This window comes from Notothenia rossii (assembly GCF_949606895.1).
Source record: "Notothenia rossii genome assembly, chromosome: 6".
In the NCBI taxonomy this organism is placed as follows: Eukaryota; Metazoa; Chordata; class Actinopteri; order Perciformes; family Nototheniidae; genus Notothenia; species Notothenia rossii.
Window position 1 is genome coordinate 8,504,896 of NC_136909.1, and position 15,281 is coordinate 8,520,176.

The 15,281-nt window shown below is 39.7% G+C and overlaps 2 protein-coding genes across 3 annotated transcripts in view; both read left to right on the forward strand.

Moving 5' to 3' along the window:
- The first annotated feature begins 1,932 nt into the window (after positions 1-1,932).
- On the forward strand, positions 1,933-11,286 carry ap3m2 (adaptor related protein complex 3 subunit mu 2). The gene is made up of 9 exons (XM_079688823.1): positions 1,933-2,070; positions 4,260-4,544; positions 4,675-4,846; positions 5,139-5,276; positions 5,361-5,446; positions 5,803-5,936; positions 6,082-6,289; positions 6,715-6,859; positions 8,760-11,286. Exons 2-9 carry the CDS (start codon positions 4,272-4,274, stop codon positions 8,858-8,860), a joined length of 1,257 nt encoding a protein of 418 aa, XP_079544949.1. The 5' UTR covers positions 1,933-2,070; positions 4,260-4,271; the 3' UTR covers positions 8,861-11,286.
- Positions 11,287-14,811: 3,525 nt separating this feature from the next.
- Positions 14,812-15,281, forward strand: part of tet3 (tet methylcytosine dioxygenase 3) — a 61,349-nt gene continuing 60,879 nt past the window's right edge. For both annotated transcript variants that reach the window (XM_079690069.1, XM_079690070.1), the window contains exon 1: positions 14,812-15,024. The gene's annotated coding sequence lies outside the window, so the exon portion shown is untranslated. The remainder of the gene's footprint in view (positions 15,025-15,281) is intronic.

Sequence of the window (15,281 nt, forward strand, 5' to 3'; positions counted from 1 at the left end):
AGAATAACCGGCGCATAAGAAAACAAAATACCGTCAAACTAAACTGAAATTCAACAACTTGAATGTCACATCCCTGACATCCGCAACTCCGGAGCCTCGCCCTACAACCATAGAACCAGCGCAGCCAGATGAACCCAAAAGCAGCAGCTCTGCGGCTGCAGAGGCTGTCAAAACCGCCGCCGCCGGCATCGTTGAACCGAAACAGGCTGGTTCCGACTGCATGGAGGTTTGTTGTCGGGACATTGAGACGGGCAAATAAAAGCTTATTTGGGCAAAGAGAAAGGTACTTCAATGCAGAATGGTAAAAAAACAGAGAGTGGTTAATTATTTGCAAAACTACTAAACGAGCCTTCTGTTAATAACTGGTACTTTTCACAGAGCAATTACTTCAGTCAAAACACCAGTCAACATTCAGCTTGTCAAACAAGAGCGTAGCAGGAAAAAAGAAGAGATGGAATGAGTTCTGCGCTGTCATATGTGTGTGGGCTGGACCAGTTTAATTTACAGGAAAGGAGTGAGCAGAGGGTCGAGTTGTCCATTCTTGTTCTGTTTCGGGAGGGTTGGCAAGTATGTCACATACACACTCACTTTTTGCCTCCCCCCCCCCCCATGTTTTAAGGATATTTATTTTTCTATCAAATTAAATAACAACAGTACAGAACAACTTATAAACTGTACAATTCAACCAAAGAGTGAACACATTAACCGCAGGAAGTTTGGGTAAAAGAAAAGAAAATACAGACCCCTTATAAAGCTTTGGCGACCCCTAGTGGGAGTTAGGGACCCCCAGATTGGGAGCCAGGTATGTTAAGGTCAATCAATCAATCAATGCTTATTTATATAGCCCAATATCACACATGTTACATTTGTCTCAGTGATTTTCACAGTTCGTACAAAATATCAGTATGACAATACGACACCCTCTGTCCTTAGACCCTCACATCGTAGGCCTACAAGGAAAAACTTCCCAAAAAGAAAAAAATCCACAGTTTAAAGGGGAAAATGGGAGAAACCTCAGGGAGAGCAACAGAGGAGGGATCCCTCTCCCAGGACGGACAGACGTGCAATAGATGACGAGTGAAAATCGAAGAGATAATACATATTACAGCATAGGTAGACCAAATGTTTGGAAATGCATGTGTCTATAATAAGAAGATGTAAAGTCCTCTGTTCTCATTTTTGTTCTGACGTCTGTACTCTCTCAACATTTACTGTGAGGAAATGTTCACTTCACTGGAGGTGGATTGTTTGCATGTGTGTGGAAACTTTGCTTTAAGGGTGTGAACCACACCTGGAAAAAAGGAGGGACTGCAGACGAGGAGACTTTATTCCTTTTGCACCTAGTTTTAATTAATCTCTCCAATCTTTGAATATTTTTTAAACAGAGCTTAAATTATTGATCTTTTGCTGCCTCTTAAAGAAAATGTTCATTCATACTTATCTACATTTGAAATACACAGCGGAATTGTCTGGAAGCCATTACAACTTTTTGGATCTAATTTTTTTGTTTTAAATACTAATGTGATAATGTTAATTGTCAACCAAGTCAATAATACATAGGCTACAGATTTGTAAGAACACTGACAAAGAAACAGAAAATCTAGAAAAAACACATGTTTCCCCCTTCATAATTTCAGAGAGTGCATGTTTTATTTACAGTTTGGAATAAATCAAAGACATAAGCTTTAATAGCAGGGTAGTACTCTTCAGTACCTGTGTCTATTTGTTTGATGGGAAGAAACTTCACAAGATGAAATCTGATACTGGAAACAAAATGTCAGACCAGCTACATCTCAGAGCCAATCGGCGTGCAGCTTTACTGGTGTTTACCGTCGCCCTCCCTCCTTCGTCCAAGTCACGAGTCACCAGCTTCCGTATTTTCGACCAATGATTCTACTTGGTAGGCGGGATTTCAAACTCTCCCGGCATTCTGATTGGTTCCCTGCACTCTCTCTACCAGTCCTCCCAACGAGAGCAGCTCCACCTAACGGGAAGCAACGACGTCTGCTTAATCTTTCATTGGGGAAAAAGGGTTGAAAGGCGAGACGAAAACGTACAAAATCGTCCCCGGTAAGTCTATTAACATATTGAATCACTCGAGTGACAAGTGTGGATTTTTCAGTGAGGACGGCATCGTTTTTCCCATGTATTTTCATCTATTTTACCTGGTGACGGGGCTTTTCCTCTGTCATGAGACTGAGGCAGGAGGAGGGTCAGATGTAGCATCTTGTGTGGAGGCCTCCAACTGCTATAAAGATAGCTAGCTAGGTGCTCAGTTTAATGTTAACTCATAATGTTTAATTGCAGATTTAATTACGTGTAAAAGCAATGTGTTCAGGTTTTTGTAGCGCCAAGTTATATCGGCTGCGAACTCGATACGTTGCAGCATATTTAATGAATATTCCGGTGTCATATTTCAGAGACACTTTAATTAAGTTAAGTAAAGCAACCGTTTTTTAACCGTTTACTAGTATTTGTAATTTCCGTTTGTGTAACGTTAAATGTCCTCCGAGCTCAAATGTGAAGACAAGTCCTTAATCGGTTTTATTGTTTAGCTATGAAGTGACTTTTTCTTATTATTATATATGATTTAGTCTTTATGACTAGTGTTTTTTCTAGAATTGTATGCAATGACAAAAATAGAAGTTCTGCTGGAGCAAAGAACATAGTTCTATATCTCAGAAACTACAAGAAGCCAAATCAAATATTGAGTAGGAACTAATAACAAGTTGAATATCAAATATAGCATGTAGCAAACATGTAGTTTAAAAAATAGATTTTGTAAGGAGACATTTAAAAGACACAGCCTAAGTGTGATATATATTTGTTGAACCATGTTGAGAAATGTCAAAGTTAGATCCTTATTCAAACTATATCTGTGCCATTTAAAAAAAAAAAAGTATTGAGAGCAATCACACAGCAGTTGAAGAATATTTCTTTAACATAGTTCACACTGTGTAGTTTTTAGTAAACTCCTCTAAATGAATACCTTAAATCCCCTTTAAATTGATCCACAACAGTAAGAGACATGTTTAAAGGTTCACAGGAAGCAGTCATCCACATGTTGCTTTGCATGGGCTTGCACACCCTGTTAGTTTAACTTATTGATACTGTTGAAATATAAAGTATGTCTTTTTCATCTATTAGCTATATAATTGATATCTAGTGTCGAATGCAGACTTCATTTATGTATCTAGAAAACAGTTATGTACATATCTAATATCGAACTATATACTAAACGTGCACATCTGCTCATGAAGAAGGCACATTGTCTTTCATCCAGAGCGTAAAACCTGCTTTCATCCCCCAAGAAATGTGTCATGTGAGAGGAGGAAGGGCATGGACTCACTGTTTTCACTGTTTCATTCATTCGATTTTGTTGTCGTTAAACTTTAAACGGGTTAAATGTTGTTGTTTGAAAGCTTATTATGAAAATGTACCTACATATAAATCATTTGATGATATGTAAATAACAAGTGTACTTTGTATTGATTGATGTATTGCTCTGTATACAGCAGGGTTATCCTTTCATCAAGCCAATGATAGGTCTTTTAACTGCTTCAGTTTCATTCAACGTGTTTATATTAAAAGTCAAACCTGTATATTTTCTGAAATGATTGATCAAAGTGTCTGATTTGATAAAGAAATACATCAAACATGATTTAGCAATACTTCTTTGCGATGGTTATTTGTTAGTAGTTTTGACCTTTTGTTTATTTTGGTGATTATGTTTATCAACTTGACAGAATGTACGTATTGTTTAAAACATTTGATTGACCTTAAATATATACTAAACATTCAAGTGGTTCTTAGGGCTGCTCAATTAATCGTATTTTAATCGCAATTACGATTTTGGCTTGCAACGATTATGAAAAGAACATAATCAAAATAAAACGTTTTATTTTTTTATAAACATTATTTTATTGTTTTTTCAGTTGAATTATACTTAAAGTTCAGGGTAATCAACTGTTAAAAACATACTCTTCATCTTTGTTTTTTTTCAATAAATGGATGTTTTCAAAGTAAATGGATAATCGTTTTTAATAATCATGATATCAATTATTGACCCAAATAATCGAGATTATGATTTTTGCCATAATCGAGCAACTTCTTGTCATTATTTATTATTTATTTAATAAAAGCTCACGCTCCAAATAACCACAATTAAACCTAAAAGCACTTTCTTACAAAGTATTAAACTTCCTCTCCTCATCTCATTTGAAATGTTTGAGTTTTCTCTTTTTTCTCCTGCCCGTCAGCCCCCAGCCAAAATGATCCACAGCCTGTTCCTCATCAACTCCTCGGGGGACATTTTCCTGGAGAAGCACTGGAAGAGCGTGGTCAGCCGCTCCGTGTGCGACTACTTCTTCGAGGCCCAGGAGCGAGCCACCGAACCGGAGAACGTCCCTCCGGTGATCCCCACGCCGCACCACTACCTGATCAGTGTGCTCAGGCATCGGATCTACTTTGTGGCCGTCATCCAGAGCGAGGTTCCGCCGCTGTTCGTCATCGAGTTCCTGCACAGAGTCGTCGACACCTTCCAGGTACCCGTTCATTTTCCAGTAGCTGTTTAGTTTAAATGACTGACTTTCATACCCAGTAGTAGTTTTACTCTGTGCAATGAAAATAGAGTTGAATCTAAATCTAATCCAAAATACTTTTCTTTGTCCTCAGGATTATTTTGGAGTGTGTACAGAGGCTGCGATTAAGGACAACGTGGTCGTGGTGTATGAACTCCTGGAGGAGATGCTGGATAACGGCTTCCCGTTGGCCACAGAGTCCAACATCCTCAAAGAGCTCATCAAGCCCCCCACCATCCTCCGCACAATGGTCAACACCATCACAGGTACAATCCGTTGACTGATTCAGAAAAGCTTTTCCAAAACAGAGTTGTAAACTTATTTGCATGGGTTTTGCATTATTTGTGTTCAATCTGACAATGTCTATGTTAAAAGGCCCCTGGCCACCTGGTTTGACTGTTATCAGCAGATTGAGTGAACGTTATCAGCCTGCTACACAAACCAGTATCTTTTCTTATCTCTTCATCATGCTGATCACAGACAGGTGGAATCAATACCATCCAAAAGTCTGTATTAGCGGCGCAGATATTATTCTGTTTGATGTGCTTGTTTTTTCAGGCAGCACTAACGTCGGAGAGCAGCTCCCCACAGGCCAGCTGTCGGTGGTGCCATGGCGACGCACCGGAGTCAAATACACCAACAACGAGGCCTACTTTGACGTGGTGGAGGAGATCGATGCTATCATCGATAAATCAGGTACGCCTCTGAACAAACACGTCTGGATATGCAACACTTTGCCTCGTGTCTATTTCTCACATTGACTTCCACCCTCCTCCTCAGGCTCCACCATTACAGCAGAAATTCAGGGAGTTATCGATGCCTGTGTGAAACTGACAGGCATGCCCGACCTCACGCTGTCATTCATGGTGAGTGTCCTCTTATCATCAGAGTCTTTGTATAAATTCAACACATTTACAAACTCACAATCAGACACACGATTTACATTTGATAAATACACATGTTATTACAGTTTAAATCCAGAGACTATGACATGTATTGCTGGGTTGATCACAATACCTTCTCTCAAGACTCTGCTGATTTGTTTTATTTCAATATCAGTTTATTACAATCCAAAAAAAATCCAAAATGTTATCTAAATGACTTGATGTCGCACAATACGTCCACATTTACAAAACAGTGGTATATGCAAAAGCAATGGGATGACTTTGCAGTATGCACATATTATCTTACCTACACCTTAACCAACCTTGTCCTCTCCCAGAATCCTCGGCTGCTGGATGACGTCAGCTTTCACCCGTGTGTTCGGTTCAAGCGTTGGGAAGCTGAGCGCATCCTCTCCTTCATCCCCCCCGATGGAAACTTCCGGCTGCTCTCGTACCACGTCAGCTCCCAGAAGTCAGTGATTTTCACACCCTCCAGCATAATTATAATCCCTGCTTTTTTTTCCAATAGTTGCTCCAATATTAGAGTATCACAAAATGTAAACAACACATATGACTGGAGTGTGATTGCAGTTGTTTGTTGTCCTCGTCTCCTCCAGCCTGGTGGCCATCCCGGTGTACGTGAAGCACAACATCAGCTTCAGAGAGGGCAGCTCTCAGGGCCGCTTCGACCTGACTCTGGGCCCCAAGCAGACCATGGGCAAGTCGGTGGAGGCGGTGCTCGTCACCAGCCAGCTGCCCCGCGGCGTCCTGACCGCAAACCTCAACCCCTCCCAGGGAACATACACCTTCGACCCCGTCACCAAGGTACTGAGGAACTGCTTCTGAGTGTGTGTTTATACGCCTAAAGGAAGGACGAAGGGAACGTGTGTATGAACAGGAAGGTGCAGACGTCTCAAAAAACCTGTGGCGAAAGCTTTCAGCCTAGCTCTGAACCAGTCATTAAGTCACAATATGGGACCGTTCCTCAATCGCCAAAGTCAACTTTATTGTCAATCTTTCAATTTGTGTGTACAGACAAGAGAGATCGAAATACCGTTTCCCACAATCCCGAATACAAAAAATAAAAATATATACACAATCAACAGACACATTTATATTAATTGTCGAAAAATTCAGTTTTCCAATACCGCTCCAGGACTAAAAAGGCAACCATTTGATTTGATGCATATTTCCTCCAAGTTGTAGTGTTCTCATACTGCCATTTGAATGTTGTCTTTATTTCCGTCCAGATGTTGTCATGGGATGTTGGAAAGATCAACCCACAGAAGCTCCCCAGCCTGAAGGGCACCATGAGTCTGCAGGCCGGGGCCTCCAAACCCGACGAGAACCCCACCATCAACATCCAGCTGAAGATCCAACAGATGGCCATCTCAGGTACACGCACGCATACGCACGCGCACACAGAAATATTTTTCATTATTGAGATTAAAAACCAGTATCCATGTTGTTTCAGAGAGTTAGATTACTACGGGAAGAGCAACACATTAGATGTGTTCAAGGCCAGGCATTGGAACATTAGTTAGTCATTAGTTTAACAAGGTGGAATAAAGTATAAGCATGATCAAATAAAAACAACAACCCGTAGGAAAGACATACATGTATCATAAGTAGTACACAATATAAAATATTCATTAAAATGTTCTATAAATACTGCAGCAACAGAAATATAGATGTATACTACAGTAGCAGAGACATATGTACATAGGATGTTATATACATTACAAATGTGACACATTATTGTAACAAATAGTGAATTGTGATTACACACTGAATACCATACATGAGGATCATTTAACCTCAGCCCCCCCCCCACATGAGAAGCTTCCTTCACATCAGCTGAGAACCACCTGACTGTCAGCATGTGACACTGCGGCCACTAGATGGGGCCAAAGGCATGAATACACCTCACATGACCTCAAAGTACTCTATGAGCCGTTTCTGATACTCATGAGTGCTACTTTTATTCACTCATTGTTTTCACCTTATGTGATTCGCATAAAAACGTTAGGTAATATGCAAAGCCATATTGCTAACAAACATTTTCTAAACAAATTATTTCACAACATGGAAAGCAATAGGAAAAGCATGCATTTAGTGCAATTAGTATATCGTTTTCTGAGTTTAAAAAATAATTACTTGATGTGATTTGCAGCCGGATCCTACTCCATCTGGCATATAGATAGGTTGCATCCCGCCAAAATTGCGCAATAATGAAACTATTTTGAGTGTACCTTCAACATATGCCTGCCTTGTTAAACCTGAACATGCATTCTCTATTTATATATACATTTGATGCATTTGTTTTTTAATATAGTAGTGAAACGGAAACCAAAATAAAGTCTATAGAGAGGCAAAGTCCCGCCCATCTACTTCTGACCCATGGAACCTTATTTCGAAAAATGATGTATTGAAGTCAATGGGGAGAGAGAAATTATGTTTCGATCCCGTTTGAATTGTGCCATGAATTACACATATGATGTTTGTCAATCTTATACAATCATTTCCATGTAAAAAAAGTCACAGTTTGTGGTAAAACTGTTGAAATATAAGACTATGAAAAATACGTAACTAACTACAATCCCGGTCTCGCATGCTGGCTCTTACGGAACCGACTCCCTTGTGTGTATGTACAGCTCTCAACACGCCCAGACTTGGAGTGATTTTCACCTCTTTTAATACTTTTCACCTTATTCTGAAAGAAAGAAGTGAAATGTGCCAACGTGACGGCCGTCTTGGTGTGTGGTGCGAGACGGGAGATGTAGGTCATTGAGCGGTTTCACACAAAAAAAGTGTTACTTCACATTTTTACGACACATTTTTATTTTTTTGACTTGCAAAATGATCTTTTAAATTGACAAACATCATATGTGTAATTCGTGGCACAATTCAAACGGGATCGAGAGATAATCTTTCTCTCTCCATTGACTTCAATACATACTTTTTCTGAAATAAGGTCCCATGGAGCCCCCCCCGGAAAGGGAGGGACTTCGCCTCTCTATCAAGATTCTGAAAATGCCTTCAGAACAGTCATGTGTGCGAAACAACCCTCTGGTGTTTTACTTTGATATATTTCCAAGAAAATGTGATATTTCCCAGTGGAGGAAAAACCTAATAAAGACATCTCTGTAGTTGTTGTGAAAAACTAAATCGCATATCTGGTAAATCCCAAATGAGCCACCCGCCATCCTTAAACATTCAAACTTATCCAGTAAGTGCAAATCATTTTGTTTTGAGAAATGTAAATGGGAAAACTATATTTGATATCCTCCTGCAGGGCTGAAGGTGAACCGACTGGACATGTACGGTGAGAAGTACAAACCATTCAAAGGCATCAAATACATGACGAAGGCTGGCAAGTTCCAGGTGCGGACATGAAGACTGCTGCTCTGTAACTACTGGACCAAACCACCTGGAGACTGACGGGGGGGTGTGATGGGGGAGTTGGTACATTCCCTGTGTATATGCATTTCAGGATTTGACAGATGGGAGGCTCCATGTAGCAACTAAGATGGACCGTTGCTCAAAGTCTGTTGAAGTGAAAGTGCTTTAAGTAGTGAGTCAACATGAGATATCAACATTTCCATCGAACCCCGATCATCCTAATTTATACTTCTCTACTTTACCGCTTTTGTCCCCTGTTCATTTTTTATCCTGAGCCCAAACCAAACCCAAGCAGTTACATGAGACGTTTGTTTTTTAATACAGGCTTCTTCAAGTTCAAACATTTCAAACTCTAACATACAAACAGGGGTCTCTCTCTCTCTCTCTCTCTCTCTCGCTCTCGCTCTCTCTCTCTCTCTCTCTCTCTCTCCGTCTCTCTATCTCTCTCCGTCTGTCTGTCTCTATCTCTCTCTCCCTCTCTCTCCGTCTGTCTCTCTTCCCCCCATCTGATGCTGTTCTGTTATGGCTGTAGGCATCAGGTTTAAAAGGCCTTAAATTAAAGGATTTCATTTATTTATGGCATGTTCCTGGGGATAAATGTGTGTAAAAGATATATTGCATATTGGACCAATAGAATATCAAAATAGAGCCTCCCCTTTCATACATTGAGAAATCATGAGGTTAATAGTATGACAGAAGGCTAGTATTTTCTGTTCGATGAATCAATAGCAGTGTGTTTGTGTATAAATAAATCATGAAATACACAAAGTATTTGACTTTAACGTCTAATGAAACTGCTGAAGAGACACATTTATATAAAATTACAGAACTCTTAATTTTTACATTCAGTTTACCAATGCGTTTCCACTGGTGCTCAATTATGTCATTTTGTTGCACCTATTCTTCCTCACTGTTATATCTTTCTTCTGGCAGCGCAGTTGGCCCCACCTACTGCTTATCTCCACAGACCAACAGTTTGTGGATTAAGAAACATAACAAGTAGATGTATTCAAAGAAAATACATTATTTGCCGATTTAAGGGCATTTGGAAATGTTGATACATAATAATGGAAGCCTGACCATTGTCTAACAACACATTATAGTACTTAAAACTAAGTTAAGACACTAGTTGTATTTGATTGGGTGCTGTAACAGCGAATACTGTAAGTTCCTTCCTATAAATCATTCGGACGCTTCTAGTCACATGACCTTGCTTTATTTCCCCCAAAAACGTGCTCCTTATTTTTTATACGTTTCTATGTTACTTGTTTGCAACCCACCAATGACACTTTGAAATATTTCTCATCGGCCTGTCCTTTACATTTGACTGATTCCTTTTGTATTTGCCTTTTTGTTTACTTTTCTGTTTGTTCGTTACTGTAATGATGAGTCTGCCGCACTGGAGTCAGAACACTGAAATATGAAGTCTTTGTCCGTCCTCCCATCACGCGCTTTCACATCTGCCGGTTCTCACATCTCCTTTAACGCGAGTGAGACTGTTAGAGGTGTTTGTTACCATGCTGATTTCTGGGAGATCTTCAGGTACACCTGTGTTATTCTATTATTTATTAAACAAAACAAAATGGCTACTTTCTAGAGTAATGTCTTGTGTGTCTTACTGTCATACAACCTGAATGAAAAGCTTTAACTCTAAAAATGTTGTATTGAACCACATTAAGATAATATCAGTTCTTGTCCTCAACAAATAGAGATATGTGGCCGTTAGAAATAGTTTAGATAAGGGGTGTCAAACTCAATTTCATCACGGGCCACATTCGCATTATGGTTGCACTCAAAGTGCTGGTTGTAACTTTAAGACTAAATAAAAATACATATATAAATATATATAAAATAATGTATTATATTACATTATTGCCTCTGCATTGGATTATTATCGGATAAGGTAATAACTTCATAATTTACTACGTCTGAAAGCCGAAGTCTAGGGCAAATAATCGCAAGTCTTTTCAGTGAGAATGTCACAAAATGAAGAAAAGCCAAATTATGGAAAAGCAAGAAAAAACATTAAAAACAATTCTGAGAAAAAAGTCACATTTGAGATGCATTGTGGGACATGTAGTTTATGGGCAACGTGCTTCTGTAAATAGGCATGTAACTGTATAATAAACATATTATATTCTTTGCAAGCTCTTGTGGGGCCAAAGAAAATGAAGTCGCGGTCCGGATTTGGCCCCCGGGCCTTGAGTTTGACACCCCTGTTTTAGATCCTGTGAATTCGGTGCTTAAAACTCTGGTCCAAATGATATCCCAAACGTATTCTAATAATGAGCAGGTACCTCAGAAGAAATGTTGACGGTTTTGCATTTTGTGTTTGCAGGATTTTGTTTGTGTGTTTGTTTAACAGCCTCCAATGGAGTGTTAAAATGGTGTAAAAATAAAGATTGATGTGTTATAACTGAGTCATGATAACACTTATTATTGAATGTGGCTCATACTGGGAAATTATTGTGTTGCCTTTCATGAATTGCTTTGGAAACTATCCCTTTTTTTTTTTTTTTTAGTTCTCAATGTTTGAAACAACATTTTAGATTTACAGTGGGGCAAAAAAGTATTTAGTCAGCCACCAATTGTGCAAGTTCTCCCACTTAAAAAGATGAGAGGGGCCTGTCATTTTCATCCTATGGTACACTTCAACTATGAGAGACAGAATGGGGGGAAATCACATTGTAGGATTTTTAATGAATTAATTGGTAAATTCCTCGGTAAAATAAGTATTTGGTCACCTACAAACAAAAAAGATTTCTGGCTCTCACAGACCTGTAACTTCTTTTTTAAGAGCCTCCTCTGTCCTCCACTTGTTAACTGTATTAATGAAACCTGTTTGAACTCGTTATCAGTATAAAAGACACCTGTCAACAACCTCATACAGTCACACTCCAAACTCCACTATGGCCAAGACCAAAGAGCTGTCAAAGGACACCAGAAACAAAATTGAAGACCTGCACCAGGCTGGGAAGACTGAATCTGCAATAGGTAAGCAGCTTGGTGTGAAGAAATCAACTGTGGGAGCAATTATTAGAAAATGGAAGACATACAAGACCACTGATAATCTCCCTCGATCTGGGGCTCCACGCACGATCTCACCCCGGGAGGTCAAAATGATCACAAGAACTGTGAGCAAAAATCCCAGAACCACACGGGGGGACCTAGTCCATGACCTGCAGAGAGCTGGGACCAAAGTAACAAAGGCTACCATCAGTAACACACTACGCCGCCAGGGACTCAAATCCTGCAGTGCCAGACGTGTGCCCCTGCTTAAGCCAGTACATGTCCAGGCCCGTCTGAAGTTTGCTAGAGAGCATTTAGATGATCCAGAAGAGGATTGGGAGAATGTCATATGGTCAGATGAAACCAAAATATAACTTTTTGGTAAAAACTCAACTAGACGTGTTTGGAGGAGAAAGAATGCTGAGTTGCATCCAAAGAACACCATACCTACTGTGAAACATGGGGGTGGAAACATCATGCTTTGGGGCTGTTTTTCTGCAAAGGGAACAGGACGACTGATCCGTGTAAAGGAAAGAAGGAATGGGACCATGTATCGTGAGATTTTGAGTGACAACCGCCTTCCATCAGCAAGGGCATTGAAGATGAAACGTGGCTGGGTCTTTCAGCATGACAATGATCCCAAACACACCGCCCGGGCAACGAAGGAGTGGCTTCGTAAGAAGCATTTCAAGGTCCTGGAGTGGCCTAGCCAGTCTCCAGATCTCAACCCCATAGAAAATCTTTGGAGGGAGTTGAAAGTCTGTGTTGCCCAGCGACAGCCCCAAAACATCACTGCTCTAGAGGAGATCTGCATGGAGGAATGGGCCAAAATACCAGCAACAGTGAAAACCTTGTGAAGACTTACAGAAAACGTTTGACCTCTGTCATTGCCAACAAAGGGTATATAACAAAGTATTGAGATGAACTTTTGTTATTGACCAAATACTTATTTTCCACCATAATTTGCAAATAAATTATTTAAAAATCAGACAAATTTGATTTTCTGGATTTTTTTTCTTCTCATTTTGTCTCTCATAGTTGAGGTATAGCTAGGATGAAAATTACAGGCCTCTCTCATCTTTTTAAGTGGGAGAACTCGCACAATTGGTGGCTGACTAAATACTTTTTTGCCCCACTGTATGTCAATTTTATTGTGTATTTTTTCAATTTTCCCCGAAAAGACTAATGTCTGGGTGTTAACATCTGAGAATATCTGATTTACTACAGTGGGATGAAATTGTTGTCCAAGCATTAATGAGTAAAACCACACAAATTGTTTATACTTCGTCCTCACTCTTTGACTTCATTTACTCAAAACTGCCGGACCCAGCAAGGACTCATTGGAGCTTCTGCATCTGATTACATTGGCCACCCTACCTTCAAAAATACCTTTTAAAACAAAGTGGATCACTGACTGACTAAGCATTGGTCACTAGTGCAAACTTGAAAGGCAGATTACTTTGAATACATCATTTTGAGATTATTTTGTCTGCTTTTACCCAAAGAATTTCAATGCATTAACTTTGGAAAAAAGGTTTGCCACATTTTTATGAATTGACAAGATTATCTCAAAACTATGAGACTGTTTTTTTTTTATTTATGTAATCTCATACTGAATAATTTAGTTACAAGAAACGTTAAGTGCCAGATTTTAAATGGTGCTTTCTTCTTTGGGAAGATGTAAGGGTATATCCATCAAATCCTCTTATCGATTAGTTGACCAAATTAAGAGTGATGGTTGATAAAGAATTATAAAATCGTTCAGAAATGAATATGTGTATTCTTTTTGTCGCTGTCACTTTCCTACTTTCCCCTATGACTATCCTGCATAACTGTTGTCCTGCAGCTGAGCACGGTGTGGATCAGACCTCACTTTCCAAAAGGCAGCTGAGATACCTGAGCTCTGTCAGCCGGGGTCACTGCAGCCCTTCATCTGAACAGAGCATCCCATAATGTGTGCAGGACAGGAACCTAAAGTATCCTCACCCCTCCCTCATGATGTCACAACATCTGGTCCAAATCCCCCCTCTGTGTATGACGCCCCCCCAAAAAAAACATCTCCTTGCTCCTGCTGGCTGGACTCCACTCCATAATTTCCTGATCACTTTAACCCCTGCTAAATATACAGCCCCCCTCTCTTTCTGTGTATCAGTGGCTTTAAGTCAGAGTTATGTCATTAGGCAACAACTTTTCCCCTTCTTTGCACAAGTTGAGGTTGTTTTGCTTCTTCTTTTTTGTTGTTGTTGCTATATCTTTGAATTCAAGCTTTGGTTTGTTGATGTCTTTTTTTAAATAATTTTTGAAAATGCGTTTAAAGGCCGCAGAGGAATATCGAAACATTTGAGGACTCAATCATCGCTACGGGTGGTACGTTGTCTCTTTAAATTGTTTATATTATGCATTTTAATCCAATGCAAAAGTAAGTTAACTCACTTTGATGTGTTCATTTGCAGACATGTGAGAAACAAAAGTTTCTGAGTTGCATCATTTAGCTACAATTCATACATGAAATAGCTGCGTAAATATCAATGAATGCTTTCACAAAGGCCCGTAATCTACCACTGATTGCAGGTCTCTGAAACACAGGCTGTCCCGTGGATGTAAATGTAGAGTGTGTATTCTCACCCGGGTAAAGTGCAGTTTCTGTCACCTCACAGCAATCAGCCCACTCACAGCCTAGTGTGTGTTTGTGTATCCTGATGCAGATACTGTGCATTATCTTAATTTAAATCTATGGGTGCCTGTTCTTTTTTATCTGATTGCTCTGAGGTTGGGCTGTCCACGTCAAAAACACGTGAGCGTACAGTAACAGTCACAACAACAGAGGCACGCCGAGCTCATATACAGGGCTGGACGTTTTGATTAGACCACGTGCGGACGGAGCTGGCAGAGCGCGTGCTGCCTTGGCACTGTCTGCAGTTAAACACCTGAGTTCAGATATGGAAGGAAATAGGAACATATTTAAAGTCTTACATTTATGTCATTTAAGGCATTGTTTCGTTTTTATTATGTTAGGTTTCTACTTGTTTAGTGGACATTTTCCTAACTTTTATGTTTACCCGAATCCATGCTACTCTGCCACGGTGGAACTAGCTTCAACTTTGCAGCAAATACGTCAAACTATAACTTACACCATGGACCCTCATTTGGTAAGGTTTTTGTCCTGAACTAAGAAGTTTAGTACCATAATTTATACTTAATTGTGCAAAAATGATTTTGTGGTGAGGAAACAATTGTTGCTATTCTGCTAAAACAAAAAGTGTTAAGCCTAGGCCGTGTGCAAGCTAGCAAAACTGATAACAAGCTAAAAGCTCAAATTATTTATTTTAGTCGGTACATTTCAGTATTTGGGGTATTTGTTTTAAATTACTTTATCCTAGAGTTTTGGCGAAGTTACTTGTCTTTG

Excerpts from the sequence above, each read along its gene's own strand:
- ap3m2 (XM_079688823.1), top strand. The coding sequence starts at position 4,272 with ATGATCCACAGCCTGTTCCTCATCAACTCCTCGGGGGACATTTTCCTG. Across the intron at positions 4,847-5,138 it reads AATGGTCAACACCATCACAG|GCAGCACTAACGTCGGAGAG; the intron begins GTACAATCCGTT and ends TTGTTTTTTCAG. Across the intron at positions 5,937-6,081 it reads TACCACGTCAGCTCCCAGAA|CCTGGTGGCCATCCCGGTGT; the intron begins GTCAGTGATTTT and ends CGTCTCCTCCAG.